This window comes from Leptodactylus fuscus, chromosome 10 (assembly GCF_031893055.1).
Source record: "Leptodactylus fuscus isolate aLepFus1 chromosome 10, aLepFus1.hap2, whole genome shotgun sequence".
In the NCBI taxonomy this organism is placed as follows: domain Eukaryota; kingdom Metazoa; phylum Chordata; class Amphibia; order Anura; family Leptodactylidae; genus Leptodactylus; species Leptodactylus fuscus.
This window is the reverse complement of record NC_134274.1, coordinates 30,536,238-30,555,235: the sequence shown is the minus strand read 5'-3', so window position 1 is coordinate 30,555,235 and position 18,998 is coordinate 30,536,238. Positions and strand designations below refer to the sequence as shown.

At 39.7% G+C, this 18,998-nt stretch overlaps 1 protein-coding gene across 1 annotated transcript in view; it reads right to left on the bottom strand.

Annotated features, from left to right (window-relative positions):
* Positions 1 to 912: 912 nt before the first annotated feature.
* Positions 913 to 18,998, bottom strand: part of PCDH15 (protocadherin related 15) — a 1,015,846-nt gene continuing 997,760 nt past the window's right edge. The window contains exons 33-37 of the mRNA XM_075257481.1: positions 13,844 to 13,865; positions 10,437 to 10,475; positions 9,660 to 9,733; positions 9,046 to 9,181; positions 913 to 1,633 (exon numbers count right to left, since the gene is read on the bottom strand). Of these exons, the coding sequence (XP_075113582.1) occupies positions 1,088 to 1,633; positions 9,046 to 9,181; positions 9,660 to 9,733; positions 10,437 to 10,475; positions 13,844 to 13,865 (817 nt within the window). The 3' untranslated portion in view covers positions 913 to 1,087. The remainder of the gene's footprint in view (positions 1,634 to 9,045; positions 9,182 to 9,659; positions 9,734 to 10,436; positions 10,476 to 13,843; positions 13,866 to 18,998) is intronic.

The window sequence follows — 18,998 nt, the reverse complement described above, 5'->3', positions numbered from 1 at the left end:
TCTATTCATGTCAATAAAAATGGGAACATTGATTTAGTACATTGGGGACGCAGCGTGACCCAAACTGTACGGCTTAAATTGAAACTGAACAAAAAGTGATATCAGCACGGTTGATAAAAGTCCCTGAGATTGATACATGCTGTTTGACTCATGGATTTAGTAACCAACCATAACATATGAATAATCATGTTTGTTTCAGTGTTTCTCAAAAATATTATGTATTTTTTGTCTTCCCTGTGTTAACAAATAGAATCTACTAAAATGTCATGCCCAAGGCCAAATTTCATCTCCCCACACAACAGTAGGCATAAAAAAAATCTTCACACTATACGGCAGATCCACATTGTATAGCGGTGGGATCTTAAGTCATTTTCCGCAACTGTGGATGGCGCATCAGAGAAATTTAGACCTATCTGATGCCTAGATTAGTCATGAAATACATTGCTTGATCATATTAATAGCTTGTATTGATCAGAAGTTTACTTCACTGTCAATGTAAAGGCAAAAAAAACAAAACAAAATAAAAACCAGTAAAGGGATGGCAGAAAATACAGTGTCGAAAGAAGGTAACACACTTTAGAGTTATCCCAACCTGTTCACTACATGCACAATAACATTGAACTGTAATTATTTGTTGAGATTCTGATCTTTTTAAGCACTGCTTTGTTTTTTTTACTGCTAGGCAGCAGATGCCATCTGTTTCTAAAACAATTTTTTTTTTCATTTTTACTGAACACTAATAAAAAGTTAGAAGCCACATGTACGTCGTTTTAGGCTAGAAATACAGCAGTAAATGAGAATAAAACCGAAAGCTAAATTTAAAAAAGTAAAAATGTCATAAATCAAAAAAGTTCAAAAAAAGCTGCTGTTTTCTTAACAAAATTATTACACAAAATAGGCTTAGCCTACTAAATTAATAGCCAGTTAAGAAAATGTTTGCTGGGAACTAATCAGTTAAAAGTGCAAATTTTTGTTGTTGTTGTATTACTGGAAAAAGTCATGTCATTTATGTGCACAATACAAGATTTTTATTGTGATCATAGAAAGTGCAGTCTATTATAAATCAAAGTAGTGGTAAAAAAAAATGTCATAGTTTTGTCATTGGTATGTGAAGATTGTTCCACGGACCCATCCAGAGCTCTTCTTCGTCTGACGGAGTCTGGTCGCTGTGGAATTCCAATGGCTCTTTGATGTCTTCATTATCGACGACTGATTCTTGTTCATCTGTGCTTTTTAATTTATTGTCCCCAATCTTGGATATTAGATTTTTGGTCACTCCAGTGCTAGAGGCCAGCGATATACTAGACGGCCTAGTGTTAAGTTTGATAGAGGCTCCTTTAGATAACGTGTTCAGTTGGATGTTTTCCTCATGTGTTACTCCAAGCTTTTCTAGTTTCTTAAAGTGCTTTCCAAGCCTTGAAGGGGATGACATTTTTAAGTTATTTGTGAGGCAAGAACGTCTGGTTCTAACAACAGACCCATTTTGGGCTATGTAAATGTTTCCATTGACGTTGTTTTGAATATTGGGCTGGTTCAGACGATTCCGTTGGGATTCAGGAGCGCTGTCTTCTCCCGTTGAGCTGGTTTCGTATTCTCGGTCCACGACTAATTTAATCCTCTTTTTTCTAGACATCTATTGGAGAAAAGTGAAAGAATAGCAGTCAGCAATAATACTGATATTTGATACGCAAAAAGTGGGTTTATTTTGGCGAAAGAGTCGATGTATGGAAAGTGTAACAGGTTATCTCAGCACAAATTGATGGTTAATCTTGCTTGGGACAAAGACTGAAGTGAAAGATAACAGTTTTGCAGTCCTGTGGCCCTGGGTTCAAAAATGACCAAGGGCTGCATCTGCAGTTTTTTAAATTTTCATGGAGTATCCTCTGGTTATCCCTATTTTCTCACAATCCTGGAATTTGGAATTTGCATTTTTAACCCCAATTGTTACACGGACAAATTTTTGTACAGTGGAATCTCTGCAGAATAAGTATATGCTACATGAATGCGTAAAATAGAATGCATATCTGCATAAAATGATGGCACTAAATATAAGCAATAATACATAAATATCACTCAAATATGACAATCATGTCCCATAGCATGTTGGTCCAGCTGGTGCTAGAACAAAATGGCAGTCGCACTAGAAAAATGCTGTTCCAGTGTAGATTCTGACATGTTTTCCTCAGAGGCCATGTGGCTGGGTCATTAGTCAGGGGCTCTCAATGTGGCCTCTTGGAAAAGGTCACGTTTAGCCATCACAATACAAATTGACACAAAAACTAGGCCAGCTATTAGTGAACCAATTCCCATCAAATCGACACAGGTTGTATATCATAAGGATCTGTAACCAATATCTGTGCTGAGGCAGCCCCTATTAGGCTGAGACCCCAGGTTGCAGAAATGCAGCTGCTTTTGTTACAGATTTTGTTGCGCTTTTTTTTTAACCAAAGCCAAGGTTGGCTACAAAAGAAGTGAAGAATATATAGTAAGTACTTATACATCTCCCTTCTGCTCAAACCACTCCTGATTTTAGCTCAAAAACCCGCAGCAAAATCTGCAACAAAAAAAAGCTGAGTTTCTGCACTGTGGGGCGTTAACATAAAGGAATTTCCAGGATTTTACTATTGATTAGGATAGGTAATCAATATCTAATTGGCAAGGGTTGGACTCCCAGCACCACCACCAATCAGAAGTTTGTCTAAGCAGCAGTGTACAGAAACTAGAACATAGGAAGTAGTGGGTGGTAAAAGTACTGCCTGATCAGTCCCATACAAGTGAAATCCTTGATACACAAATTGTTCTCTCATTACTGAAAGGAAAGACAGGATAGTATGAGTCCAAGGATAATGGTAAGAGAAAAGTTAAAAATACTGCATTAAATGACTCACAACTTCACTCTTCTCATAGAGCACAGAAGTTGATTGCTGATGAGTTGCTTAAAATGTATCATTATTAAATCAGATGCAATCAGTTTAGGCTCCGCAATATATGTAATTATAATTATTAATTTCCCGCTATTTACATAATTACACATGGAAAAACCAAGAGTCTTATCTAAACTTCACAGGCTCATCATTAACAATGTGTCTTACTGGTTAACAGTAGATGAAATAATCTAATGAGCACAGAAGAGTTCATTGTTTCCTTTCTGGTAGGTTTTTTTTTGTATATAAATGAGTTTTAATTAGAATTATTACACAGATAAGTGCAGGATTTTAATTATGTCTAATTTAGTTTATAGTGCTGTAGTATTTAATTAATAAGAAATTTTAATTTATTCTGCTGTAGTGCCTACACAATCAGCAAGATCTAGAACTCAACAAACAAAAGAATCAAGACATTTCATATCATATTAAATATTTTGGAGTCCGATAACAGTTTGTTAAAATATATTGGAAATTAATTTCCGGGTTCTTTTTATTATTTGCTGCTTACAGAGGTTGAAAATAAGCGCGTGAAGGGTTGTCTGGGATTTTATGAAAATTGAAATAAGCAGGAAATGTTGTTTAAAAAAAAAAAAAAAAAAAAAGCCATTTATCCATGCCTTAAAGAGGACTTTTAACACGAACATCAACTCAAAGTATTTACATTCTTAAAGGGATTGTATATGAAAAAAAAAGTTATCTAAAACCACATAGGAATAGCCTTTATAAAGGCTATTCATCTCTTACCTTTATTTTGCAGGTCCGCGCTGCCATTTCTGATTTTTTTTTTTTTCTTCTTTTCTTCATTATGCTAATTGGACTCAGAAAGCACAGGAGGCATTCCCCCTGTGCTCAGAGCACAGCGTTGTCATCCATTCCCGTGCTGTTATCTTCTGCTCCTGATGTGCCTCCTCCTCTTCAGTCTTCTTACACGAGACCACAGCAAAATGGCCGACGGAACAGCCGACTGAGCATTTTCCGTCACCATTTTGTGGTGGTCTCGTGAATTGATGACAAAGCTGTGCTCTGAGCACAGGAGGAATGCCCCCTGTGCTTTCTGAGCCCAATTAGCATAATGAAGAAAGGAAGAAAGATTCAGAAACAGCAGCAGGGACCTGCAAAATAAAGGTAAGAAATGAATGGCTATTCCTACATGCTTTTAGTCTAAAAATTTAGGGGGGTTTTATTGATAGAATCCCTTTAAGTAGGTGTCACTTCAGTTATACACTTGCAGTTGGAATTTTTTCTTTATCCCCCCCCCACCACATCCATTAATTTAGTTTCAGCACCCAGTATGTTGATTTGGCTCTCTACTGCCAGATGGGCAGTCCCTGGATCTCTGCTCCAGCCCAGGAACACTCACTCGCCTGACAGTAGAAAGTCCATTTAACATACTGGATGCTGAAACCTGACAGCAGCAATTTCTCAGCAACAGAAGGGGCTAGGAGAAAATATCCCAACTGCACTGGAAACCATAGAGCAACACCTATTGATCCCCTGTCATGCCATTGTCTGCTGTTCTGGTGGTCCTCTCGAGTGGCATCACATACATCATTCATTAGAATGCGGTAGTCACCACTATTGAGGCTATCATCTTCCATAATACAAACAGTGGCAATAGATCAGGAAACCTGTCAACCGGTTTTTGGTCTTACTGGCACTAACTCATGACAAGAGTTGTGTACCATTATTTGGGTTAATATCCCACCCACAGGACACCCCCCTCACTGCAAAAAATATACATCAATGTATTTAAATAGATACAACAGATACAGCTGCATAGCTGTAGTAGGGGGTACAAAGGTAGCAGTCACTGTTGAGCCCTGGAACGTGAAGGGGCCATAAATGTCCCTCTGCCACTTAAATAATACCACTATTCATAATGGCATAAGGTAGGTAGGATTCTCACTATAGATTTTGCATTGGAGCTCAAACTTTTTTTTAAATACCATTTTCTGCTCATGGAGAAGAAAAAATCCTAAACATCCCCTTTCCCCCTTTTAATCATAAAAATTCCATCAAATAAACTTAGTTGTATAATAAACCTCAGGGAGTGTACTGGTTCTTATTAAAGAGTGACAGCAGTGCATGGAGACCTATTAATTAGATAGCTCTTCATGGGGAAAAAGTACATAAATGAGCTCAGGCCAGCCAAACTAGAGACTATCTGTAGACAGCACTGTTTCAAGGTTTTCACTCTTTATTGGTAATTCATGAAGTATAACATTTTTCACTATATTTTCAGTATTTTTGATGAAAGCAAAATCTCTGCTTGCAGTTATTGAATGGAAACCATAACTTTAGAAGATGCAAATGTATCCATGGTCATGTGATGACCATACTCATGTGTGATTGGTTACAAGACACATCTCTGATAATGTACTGTAATGTGCACCGTACCTGAGTAAGAAGGACTTTATCCTGGAAAGAAAACATTTAAGGTCCTTACTCAATAATCTCAAGTAGAGATGTATAAAATCTCTGAGAATTTTATATATTGAAAACCTGTGTAAGTCCATGATAGACTGCATATAATGAATAAATGGTCATAGATTTTTTTTTTTTTAAGAATTAATTCCCTGAGAAACATATTTAACTCTATACAGTGCAATGCCTAAGTTTACCTGTTTGAATTTGTATGTAGTATGGTTTATTCAGAGAATACTCTTTAGTTTAGGTGTTTGCAGTATAATAGTGTTAGAACTATTTAGGTTTGGTCTTGGGGCAGAATATACCGCTGCCGCTTTGAGTAAATCTTGGAAATTCAGCAGAATTCTGTCAAAATGTAAGTATCTATTCCACACAATTATATTGCCTAATTGTAAAAATATTCAAGAATGATTAAATGAAGAAAAAGTAAAGTAATAAAGGACTTAGAAGTGTAGAAGAGTCACATCCTTCACTGCACACAGAATGTAAGCTGAACAGCAATGGGTGTCACGCTCTAACAACTCATGCCTTCCAAAGTATGGGGTCAAAGCAAGCAAGGCTTCCATCAGATTCATGCCGCTTATGGGTTAGAAGAGAATGCTCTGAATCTTCAATGGTGTGGAAAATAAGTAGATTAGAGAAGCTGAAACAGTGCTTTGGAGCAGAGAACTGTTTAGTTGCGAAGTGGAAAAGAACAGATAAGGAAGGAAATGGAGAGTATGACAGAATGAAATCATATTTTGTAATCTTCCATTCTAGATACACGTGTCTAACAAAAAGACATAAAAAATGCCATGAAAAATCGTCATGGAAAAATGTATAAACGTTTCTCATCAGTCAATTAAATGGTTTTATTCTTAAACATGAGGAGGTAGAATATTTTTAATGTAAAATAGGGTAATAGTTTTTTTTTTGTTAATTTAATCATCTTCCCACACTTCCCAAGTTCCCTATCCCTGTATCCAAATACCCTCACAAAGCAGAATGGTTGGTTGGTGCTTTATCTGGAACCCAACTCCGGGAACATAACCAGCCACACCCTTGGCTAAAGAGTATTGCACTTTCTATATGCCAATTCACCCACGGCCAATACTATCACAGAATGGAGCTTATTGTCAAAGAAGTGTCAACGAAGAGATAGATAAGACACTGAGGCAAGTAGCTGGAGAAAAAGGGAGCTGGTGTCAGATTCGTTTTGAAAAATTCAGTGTTGAAAAATTAAGTATTGATATCATCCAAAGTTTTAGATCTAAACTGGTAATACCACAAAAGAAAAAGTGGATAAAAGCTTTGAAAATCAAGGCCCAGTAGGTAGAAAGTTTTTCCCTTAGGACAGAATCACACAGATGCACTGCAACCAAAAGTGCTTACTGTTTTTCCCTATTGTCCATTTTCAAAAGGATGTGGAGTCCCCAGCAGCTTCAGAATCCGAAACCTCTGAATCTGATCCATGCCCTGTATCTTGTGCATCTGATTGATCGGAAGATGCTTTTTTACTTGAATTTTGGATTTCTGAATCCTGAGAAGCTTCAGAAACTGTATCTTCCTCTTGACTTGCCTGGCTGGCTGCAGAGGTATGACTTTGCTCACCAAGGGAGGAATTGTCCTGACTGACTTCATCATTTTCATCTTCTTCCTCATTCTCATCTTCCTCACTTTCTGCAGTACTCCTGCTACGACTTTTTTCACTTTTTGATGCAGATACTTCACTTACATCATCTGCATCCTCTTCACTGTCAGCAACACTTGATTTACTGCCATAATCTTTCTCCTCTTCTTCTTCTGACTCTTCCTCTTCAGAGCCTTCTTCTATAGCACTTTGAGTTTCACTCTCAGCTGTTGATTTCTTTGAACTCTCTTTTTCACTCCCTTCTGCTGATTCTTCACTTGGTTCTTCTGATTTCTTGTCTGAACTTCTCAAAGATGTTTTCGATTCTGCCTCGGAAGCTGATACTTCATCACGGGAACTAGATTTTTCACCCTCCTCTTCAGACTCCTCCTCTTCAGACTCCTCCTTACTAGCTACTGATTTAGAAATGGACCGTTCCTCATCTTCTGACTCTAAAGTTTCATCTCTCTCTTCATCAGAATCTACTGTGCTTTCATTTGCATCATCGTGATCCAAGGTCAATTTTAAATAATCTTTATCGGCTTGTGATGGAGAGGTGCTGCTCCTTCGAGATGTTTCATCTGATAGTTTTGATGACGTTTTGTCTTCATCTTCTGAGCCTTCACTTTCTTCTGATTCCGTGTCTGCGGTAATGCTTATTGAAATTCCGGATTTACTTTCGTCCCTTTCAGATTCGCCTACATCTGATTCTTCCTCATCCTCCTCTTTTTCACTTCCAGCAGTAGAAGTTTTGACTGATGAAACTACAGACCTTCGACGGGGATGAAGCTTCCTGGCCATGTTTAAGCGTTGCATGGCTCGATCAAGTTTTCTTGAGACTGAATCAGTTGATTTTTGGAAATAACTTCCTTTAATGACAACACTGTCATCACCTTCTACTCGACGCCCCGTGGCCAACTTGGCATATGTGGAGTCCTTTCCACTACCTTTTACTTTTTGGAGAATCATGGGGAATATTCTAGCCTTTTTCCAAGGAGAACGATGGGTACCTTCTGCAGGCTCACTAGTTTTCGGAGCACTGACTGCCACTCGACTTAGCTGCATAACTGCTTTTAGTTTTTTCCTTCCTTGACTGGTTCTAACCACTGGCACACTGCCTCTAGGGGGCCCAGGCCTGCCTGCTATACTTCCTCTGCCTGGGCCCTGCCCTCTGCCTCTCCTCGATGGAGGTCTGCCACGCATTCTTCCCTGAAATTGTGGAAAATTAATTGTGAATAACAGTTAAATATCAAATTCTGCCTTATAACTTCTAGAATTAGGTTTTCTGTAGGTTAGCTTCGCATTATGGACATATACATTAATAATTAAAAATATATAAAAATTACTAAACATGGATTAATTATGAAATATATAGATGGCTCGGGGCTTTACATGGCTTCTCTTTTGCAGTCCCACAGAGGTGAATGGAACATCAGTACACATGCTCGAACGGCTGCTCCATTCATATGGAGGGCACTGGATCTCGGTTCTTCTCATAGGTGGGCGTCTCTGTGATCACACCCCTCTTGATCGGAGCCTTATCACACAAGTTAAAAACTTATATACAATGCAACATAATGTGGTTTGTACTGAATATGTTTTGCTAATTTTAGGAAATTATGCTGATTCTATTCATATGGCTTATAGCAACTTGGAACAAACAGTGTCTTCATATTAAAAGGATTAATTTATATGATACTGTATAATGCCCTGTGGTCAGCATGGTGGGGACAATTGGCAATGTGAATTTATAAAATATTCTAGCAACACCGGTTTCAAATGATTTCCTGCAATATGGTTCTGACCTAATAAAAGATCCTTATACATGCTTTCCTGCTGCAGAGGTATGACTTTGCTCACCAAGGGATGAATTGTCCTGACAGACATCATTTTCATCTTCTGTAGCATATAACTCTGGTTAATCCTGTTGCTCTTTGATTTTTGGAGGGATTTTGTGTTGTGTGCCATGTATTGAAAGTTTACTTATGTTGTTACACCATAATTGTCGTGTACCATCAATGTTACATGCCATGAACTTCAGCCTATTATACTTTTCAAGGATATTAATATGTATAGACTTACATCTCCCTCTGCTGCAGTTCCATGTGGACTGTAGTAATAGCCACCGTCGTTCTCAACAACAACTTCTCCATAATCTTCATACATGCCGGCGGGTGATAGTAACCTGCGTCGACTTCCATATTGTGGCAGTTCATACCTGGCAAATAAAACCCCATCCTTTAATATTGTATCTCATCCATAGGTTGAATAGACATGACAAGTGCAGCCAACTTTATTGCACCTTATGATGTGTTCACAGTGCAAAAAATAAATAATAGCCTCTCTGGCCTTTATATAGAAATCTATAGATTAAAAAATCCTGTGAGGTGAAAAATGTAACTCCTTACACATACTAAACGTTAAAGAAATGACCAATAACTGCAGGGAGCCCAGTGTGCGTTAGGTCTATATTTGTTTTTTCTCTACTATATATACTAGTTGACTGTATCCATTAACAGTCAGCAAAAATGATACAGCTCAATTGCACTTGTCAGCTGTAATACCTGATCAGTGCAATAATTACTCAATTTTTTTATATAGTCCACTGCATTTACTATAATGTACTCACTGTATAAAAGTGTTCAAAGAACAACATACTTATATTACCATGCATTGTAAATTGCTTCAATAAATACCCATGCTCATAGCTGTAATAGTCTTGTCCATAATATTCTTGGCCAGGATCAATTCCAGACTCCATAGACAATTCCTTGGGGAAACAAAAAAAACCCAGTAAGCCATAAATGTTACAGATACTATTGCACAACGCAAATTGTACAAATTATAATGTGTTTCTATGGACATGGGTGAAGAATCATAAAAGGGGTGAATAGTATAGATTATACATAGCGTAATGAGGAAACCTCTTCTTAGTGTACAGTATGTAGGTGTTCCGGTCTAGTAGCAGTAGTAACAGACCTATGTAAAGCTAGCATGGCTCTAAAAGTTGTTTTGTGAAAACCATTGGTCTCAATAGTTATCCAATGGTTAATTTATAGTATATGTTATTGATAGCATAAAAATGTAAGTTGTTGAAAACTCCAATTATTGAGAACATGTTTATTTTCATAAGTGTATTTATGGTTTCCCCAGTGACTGTCCTGATAAATCTGCTATGTCTAGTAAGTATTTAGTGAAAAACGAGTTCTGCCTTTCCTATTTACTGTAATTGTTCTGAATTTTCAGTCTCTGTGATCAGGCATGTTAAATATTGTTGATCTGATCATAGCATCGCGCGTCTGAATTATCATAAATGTGTTTGAGTCAATCTGCATTCATTTCAGGGCTCATAATTTTATACAAAGGTGATAGTTATTGGTGTGATTTACATGGTTTTCTAATGGATACATCTGGGATTGGTTAGTACATGCAGGTTTATAATTGAAAATAGCAGAAAATGTAAATGTAACTACCTCAGGTTTCAGGAGAGATGGTCTCAGCAATTGCTGTTGCTGGTGCCATGGAAAAAGAGAGGATAATAAAAGGCATTGAAAGAGAGAGAAAGAAATAAGGAGAAAAGCAATTCTGCATTTGTGTCATACACTTTCAATAGACAAAGTACAGCACAGTCTTGGCGGATAGTCAGCGCTCTATACAGTACTATAAATTCAATTTGTTTTTATGATTTGTGGTGGCGATGTCTTCGACTTGCATACAAATATAGGTTATACTACAAACAATGACCTTTCAAAACAATAGCACTTAAAACAGAAATAAAGACTTACTGTAAACTGACCAAACTAACTATATTAAAAAGGGATTTTTCACTTCAGACTTTTCCTCTTTTGCCCCCTAACAATAAGGTGGTCACTGGTTGTATAGCCAGTAGGAGCACCAGCAATTGTGTACAGTTCCTGCCGCACCACTACACAGCTCATACTCACATCAATGCTTTGTTTCTGCATACATCTCAACTTTAAGAGGACCGAAAGTCAAAATCTCTGGTCCCTTTGTGACCCCTCAGAGTTAGACTGAGCTGAATGGTGAATCAGGCTTCTTGCATCACAGTTTTGTTCAACTCCAACTTTGTCTTCCAGACGCAGATGGAGTTAAAGCTCGGACATGCCTCCCACCTAAAATACAGGACTATCCCACTAAATCTGGCACAGTTGGGAAGTTGGGTTCCTATAATGCACAGATGTAGCTATAGTAGACAGGGCCTTCCATTTTTGAGAACTCAAAATGGCATTTTAACGTTAATAGAAGTAATTCCAAGATCGCTATCCTAGTAGCAGGCAGGTATTTTGCCATTTTAAACTTTCCATATAAAGGAAGCCGTAATTGAAGCCTCAAAAATCCTACAAAATATTGTGCAAAGACATTGAATGCCTGTGAGTCCTCCCCCACCAAATAACTGAAAGCTCAGTCTGAATACAGGAAGAGTCATCAATCCCCATGTGGATGGGGTAAGCCAGACTTGCAGGCTTTTCCTCAAGTCTGTGATTATTTGAAATCATAGAAAATATGAGTTTAGCATCTCCCACTCTATTCTATGTTGCACTATAAAATGTGAGGCAGAGTCTAAGATCGGACCAAAATGGAGACTGCTGTGGAAAGATCTTAGACTCCGCCTCCTCCGGCAGAACCAGCGTTGATTGGTCGAATGCTGTATTCTGTATGGTATTATGCCAATCAACGCTGGTCAATGCATTCCTATGCCGAGATGTAGCAGTGCTGGCCGGAGATGCAGACGAGCTGAGCGCACGGCCAGCACTGCTACACTGGAGATGTGAACCCTGCTGCGCACTCCTCTCTGCTGCATCAGAGATGTAGCAGAGCTGAGTGTGCGCTGAACCCTGCTGCACACTCAGCTTTGCTGCATCAGAGATGCTCTGAACCCTGCTGCAAACTCACCTCTGCTGTATCAGAGATGCGCTGAACCCTGCTGCACACTCAGCTCTGCTGCATCAGAGATGTCCTGAAGTGTGCAACAGGGTTCAGCACATACTCAGCTCTGCTACATCTGTGATGCAGCAGAACCGAGTGTGCAGCAGGGTTCAGCGCATCTCTGATGTAGCAAAGCTGAGTGTGCAGCAGGGTTCACATCTCCGGTGTAGCAGTGCTGGCCGTGTGCTCAGCTCGTCTGCATCTCCAGTGTAGCAGAGCTGAGCGCACGGCCAGCACTGCTACATCTCAGCATAGGAATGCATTGACCAGCGTTGATTGGCTGAATGCCATACAGAGTACAGCATTCGACCAATCAACGCTGGTTCTGCCGGAGGAGGCGGAGTCTAAGATCGGTCCACAGCAGTCTCCATTCTCGTCCGATCTTAGACTCCGCCTCCTCACAGACGAGCCTCCGGCAGAACCAGCATTGATTGGCCGAATGCTGTACTCTGTATGGCATTGGGCCAATCAACGCTGGTCAATGCATTCCTATGGGAAAAAGTCAGCTCCCACATATCTCAAGCTGACAGGGATCCTGACCAGATAGAGCCCCAAAGAGCTGGGTGAGTGACATTCCCCCCTAAATAAAGGTAATCCCTAGCTAATCCTGCCTGTACATCTATTCCTGTCTCACAGTCACATAGTTCACAGTCTCATATGAACCGGATATTAAATTTGTATTTGTATAAATTGGAGGTCACCTGATTTAGCCAGCCAATTACTTTTTTCAATTTTTTTTTTTTTTTCGAAGCGTCCGTTGTCGTAGTTCCTATCCCACCTCCCCTGTGCAGTTATTGGTGCAAAAAAGCGCCAGGTAAGGTGGGAGGGGAATCAAAATCAAAATCCGCCTCCTCTTGCCCTGTGTGAACGATCCTTAACTGTTTTTCTTTTGTTTTCTAACGGGGAATTTCACTTAGCTTTTTTTTTTTGCCCCATACTGTTGTCTTACATTGTCTATCCTAGTGGATTCCAGGGCTGACAGGCAATGGTTTCAGCATCTGAGGCAGTAAATAGCTATTTAATTGGAATTCTCATGGTCAATTGCCGACAGGCTTTTGAAGGGGTCATACAACTATCAGTGTAGAAGATTGCTAGTGGAACATAGTAGTATGTCCATTTGTGGGAAGGGGTTAAACTTGCATGTCTCGTCCAACAGTTATGGCTTATTGAATAGCTTGTTATCAGATATGTTGGAAGTCTGTAATGTTAATACACATGCATTTATTATTCAAGACTGAGCGTATTACAGTCCTTGTATAGCATGTGTCTCATTGAGCAAGTATACTGTCAACAAATGCATTATATATTGCAATATGTATGCAGTTTAATGTTCTCTAATAGTGACATCCCTAGTGAGCAATTCCCTAATATGTAATAATAAACACTACCTAAAGTATATTGTTATATATAATTGTTACTGATGAGGGGCCAAAACAGCTTTCTGCAGTTGGGTCTCTTCTTCCTTTTAGAGATGGCTTTTGTTAATATCCTTAGCCATCTCAAGCTACCTTCTGACAGAGATCTATTCTGTTCTCCATATTTTTTCCAAGGAACATTGCCTGGGTTAAGCGTGCCTACTACCACAAGAATCAATGAATGTCCGAGGTATTTCTCTTTCAGTATTGGTAAATGTGACCCTACATCACATAAAGATACTACAATGTTTCGGTAGAACACTTAAGTCACGTTTACTTTTAAGGATTTTAGTGAGTAAAAAAAAATCAAGACTGAAAACAAAAGCATTTGGCAGATATTTTGGCCTGCTGCAAAATATGGCATTACCATCTCCCTATATTATTTGTAAGCAGAAAGCGTTCAGAATGGTAGCAAATGAATTGAAAATGGTGATACTCTGTAAAAGAATATGGTAATAACGTGACTTCTCTAATGTACTGAAAGTCAAAGATTATGGCAGTGGAAATAGATTTCCTACCTCTTGATGTGCGTATCCTCTCCTATAAAAGAAAAGAAAAAATGAGTGAACAACTTGCTGATATGAAAATGAGGATTGGGGGAGGGGATGTTCAGAAATCAGTACATCATCTTTTTTAAGTAGATCAGAGCAGAGTAGACCTAGATGCTTCTATGATGTACCGCCTACCATACGTGATATTTAGTAAATTACTATGTAGGTATTCGCATACTAGAAGGATGTTTCAGGCTTCTCTTTGATGACCTGTGTTTGGGGTAGGTCTTCAACTGAAGATCAGTGATCATCCAAAATCCACACTCCCTGCTGATCAGCTGTTTGAAGAGACTGCATATTTCAAGAGAGCACTGCCCCCTTCACTATTTACTAAGTGTACCACCATGTGATACAATGTATTTATTGCATGTACTTCGTATTGCAGCTCGGCTCATACACTTGAGCTTGACTGAGCTATGAATGTGTCATCAGATGAAGTGGAAGCTGCAGTCTGGGAGCGCCAATGCCCCTTCACATAGCTGAATCACTGGAGCCCCGCTGTCTCCTAAAAATGGTTGGCTATCATTAGAATAGTTTACCAATTAATAAGTCCTTTTAATATGCTTGGGGCAACTCTTAAATTCTATTGTAGCTCTTTTTTTCTTAATTGAATCACTTAGCAGATACATGATTATTGGAGACCAGACTGCTGGGACCCTCACTGATCATGAGAACGGGGTCCCTGCACCCCTTTTTGAAATGGAGCTGTGGTTGAGCATGTGTGCACTGCTACTCAATTCAAAGTCTATGGGACTGCTGAAGATGTCTAAGTACAGCCCTCAGTTATCTCTTGCGGTACTATAGAGTTTGAATGGAGGCGTAGTGCACATATTTAACCCCTGTTAATTTTATTAAGTGGGCACAGGACCCGGAACGCGTCAATGGTCAGTTCCCATTGGTTGGATCACCAGTGACCACACACTTTTGTGAAAACTACAATTCTAAGCATTCTTTACTCACTTCTGACAATAAGTTTCACAACATCATTGTGCCAAAGGTTGCAGATCGCTGACCTAAGCGGTAGATAGGTGGCAAGTTTTGATTATTGAAGTAGCCCTTTAAATGTAGCTGTCTGTAGTTGGAAGATGAAGATAAGGAAAGGAATTCTGAAATGTTACCTGCTGGATGAGCTCCTGCCCAGCTGACATCTGCCTCTCACATATCTACTGCATATATAACATATACACACACTGACACACATCGACTGAGTATACATGTTTATTTAAAAAGTGAAAGGGAAATAACCCACAGCTGGTCCCCCCTAAAATTGAAAGATCCATTACCTCGTGTGTATGGTCTGCTTTAACAAAACATTTTTGGTAATGTTTCCATTACAATAAAAGATTAACTATGAAAAGCCTCTAAGAAATATAATATAGATGAAACCTAGAGGTGATGCCCGTGGCATGAAATAAACCACTTTGTGCTTTTTGCCTTCCTCTGAATCAACACTGTAGGGGACTGTATGGTTATAGGTTGGACTTGATGGACTGATGTCTCCATCCAACCTCATCTACTATGTAACTATGTAAGAAATGTTGGAATGCAGGATAGAAAATGAAAGCAGCTATGCCATACGTTTTCTCAGCAGCACTTTCTATGGGGCTTATGTAAGAAATATTGGAAACTTGACCTTTAATAGCTATACTTTTACTAACATACTCTGCAGATATTATAGAGCACCTAGTAGATATCTGGTTGTTATATTTGGTATTTTGCCAAGTGGTTACAGAGGTGCAGATCTAGCACCACAGCTTAGCAGTAGTCTCATTGAAGACCCTCTATGTCCATGTGTACAGTTTGTGGATATGAACATCAAAGCAGGGTCCTCTCTATAGGCTAGGATGGTGAGACACTGTATTAGCAGTTCCCACTCTCATGGACAGGAGAACGGCCGGTGCAGGTGTTTTTGAGTTAACAGAATCTGTTGACCAAAAGTGGAAAATGATCACAAAGAGCATCTCTTCCCTGTGGTGGTGCTGAAAAAAAAAATCAGTGCTGGAAGTCCTAATAGGAGGAAACTTTTTTGTTTTTGTTAATCTTATCAAGGGATTCTTCTACCAAGTGTAGAGTTTACGAAGGTGAAGAACCTTTAAAATCAATATTGGGGTCATTGATGGGAATCAAATATATCAGAAGGTCAAAGCAATTGGTGGACAGGGAATATGAACGATTTGGATACACCTTTTATAGATGTAACAATTTCTCATTGAAATTTTTTATGGCTTTGTACCTGATTAAATGTATTTCCATGCCATGCTTTTTCTCAACAAATCTATTTATCATGTCTCTATTTGCAAAAAGTCAAGTAGGTCTTATTCTCTTTAATAGCTGCAATTCATGGCCCATGGACAATAGTGATTCTATTTCTGTGGGGAACAACGCAGACACTAATCCATTAACATCAATGCAGCCATACACTCTTCAGATTTTTTTTATGCATATCCTCAGTCATTGTGGGGAAAAAAAACTGCATGTTTACAACAACTGTAATTCTGATCTGTTTTCCCGAGTTAGAAAATGATGTTCAGAGTACAATCATAATTTCCTTCAACTGTACACTGAAGCTTCTGTGTAATAGTGCCTACAATCACCCCATGAACAAGCGTTTGCTCATTCAAGGGTTGATCGGACGATCTTAGCAGGACAAAAAAAATCATTGTACATTGGCAGCACATCTGCCTGTTTGATAAGGCCTCTGCTGTCAATGAACAATAAAAAAAAAACATATTCCAGATGTATGATTGCTTTAGGCTTCGCTCCCCCACACATGTCCTCTGCATTGAGCTGTGTAACCACGATGGTGCAGAACCATCACTGAGGCTAGTCTAGTACCACTCTGACCTTCGGCATGGATGATGTGACATTCAATAGACTTTATTTGCATATAATCTTAATGTGAGATTAGGGTGGATCTGTTAGAATGTCTGGACTATATCGCCTCACATCTTAAGTTCCCGATGTGTCCTTATATCATGTACCCTACAGTTTATATGGGGGATCAGAAAACTCACCTTGGGCACTGCACCTAATAGTTAGAGATGAGCGAACACTGTTTGATCGAATATCAGGCCGTTCGAGGTATTCGATTCCAATCGAATACCACGAGGCAAACGCACTAAAAAATTTTATCCCCTCCCACCTTCCCTGGCTCTTTTTTTTGCCCCAATAACTGTGCAGGGGAGGTGGGACAGGAACGACTACAACAGAGGCATAGAAAAAAAATTATAAAAAGTAATTGGCTGGCTAAATCAGGTGACATCTTAGACTCCGCCTCCTCCACCATTCGTGTAAATTGGATAAGTCCACAGCTTTTTCCATTGTGGTCCGATGTGCTGACACAGCTCTGCTACACTGGAGAAGCAGCAGAGATGTAGCAAAGCTGAGTGTGCAGCAGGGTTCAGCGCCCACTCAGCTCTTCTACATCTCTGATGTAGCAGAGCTGAGTGTGCAGCAGGCTTCAGCGCATACTCAGCAATGCTACATCTGGGGTGCAGCAGAGCTCAGTGCACATGTGCTCATGCACTGCATCTCCAGTGTAGCTGAGCTGAGCACACGGCCAGCTCTTCTTCATCTCCAGTGTAGCAGTGCTGGCCGTGCGCTGAGCTCGGCTGCATCTCCAGTGTAGCTGAGCTGAGCGCACAGCCAGCTCTGCTACATCTCGGCATAGGAATGCATTGACCAGCGTTGATTGGCCGAATGCCATACAGAGTACAGCATTTGGCCAATCAACGCTGGTTCTGCCGGAGGAGGCGGAGTCTAAGATCGGTCCACAGCAGTCTCCATTGTGGTCCGATCTTAGACTCCACCTCCTCACAGACGAGCCTCCGGCAGAACCAGCGTTAATTGGCCGAATGCTGTACTCTGTATGGTATTCGGCCAATCAACGCTGGTCAATGCATTCCTATGGGAAAAAGTCAGCTCCCACATATCGCAAGCTGACAGGGATTCCGACGTAATACAGGTACTTGGGCATGTTAGATGCCCCCAGACATGCTTCCCCTGCTGTCCCAGTTGCATTCCAGGGTGTTAGCATTATTTCCTGGGGTGTCATAGTGGACTTGGTAACTCTCCTCAGTCGAAGATCCCCTGAAACAAGCATTTTTTCCTCATAGACTATAATGGGGGTTCGATATTCGTTCGAATAATCGAATATTGAGGGGCTATTTGAAACGACTGTCGAATATTTTACTGTTCGCTCATCTCTACATATAGTCAATAGACCTACTTAGTTCTCCTCCTTTTTTTGGTACCCACATGATTATTACTCATTGTGTTTGTTGGGTTTTATATATATGCTTTTAATAGGAAATATCTGTTCTTTGTGCAGTGATAATGATGAATTTCATGCTTGTTTGTTATACATTTTATTGGCAGTGAATTATTGTATCTAGCATTTCCCATAAAAATTGTCGTATTAATCGTCATACTTTACAAAATATCACTGTCGCCAATTGAAAGAAATTCACCAAATTGTATATGTACTTAGAATGAATCCCAATGAAATTCCCCTGTCCCTACCACTGTTTGAACACTGTTGCCGCTGGATGCATCCTACAGCGCAACAATATGCAGGGTGAGGATGCTCAGTTTCCTTTTTGTTCTTGATACTTGTATATTAGATTGGCGCTATATAACCATCCAAAGACCTGCAAAAGGGACAACTTCTGTAAAGAGGATGGGAGATCGATTACTGGCATGTTGTCACTTTAGATACGTGGCACATAAAGCATGATGCCCCTGGTGAAGCAGGCAGTCACATGCTGTTCCGTACAGGACCGATCACTCTTGCCTTTGTAAGTAGAAAATGTAACAGAGTTATGTGGGTGCAGAGCTTGAAAGTGAGGACACCGGGGGGAGTCAGTTATTAGACAGATGGTTTATCCCTATTATTGTTCAAGTTTTTATATAAAGTTGTATGCTGAGAGCACCCCTTTAAAGGGGCTCTGTCAGCAAAATTTTGCTGTATGAGCCCCACATATGCGTGAATCGCCTTTAAAAAGGCTATACAGGGACCGCTAATCTTATTTTAAACCCCCGTCCCTTTTTAAAATAAAACTCTAAAAACATATAGGTAAATCATACCTGAATGTGCACAGACATCCTCTTCTGGCACGCCTAC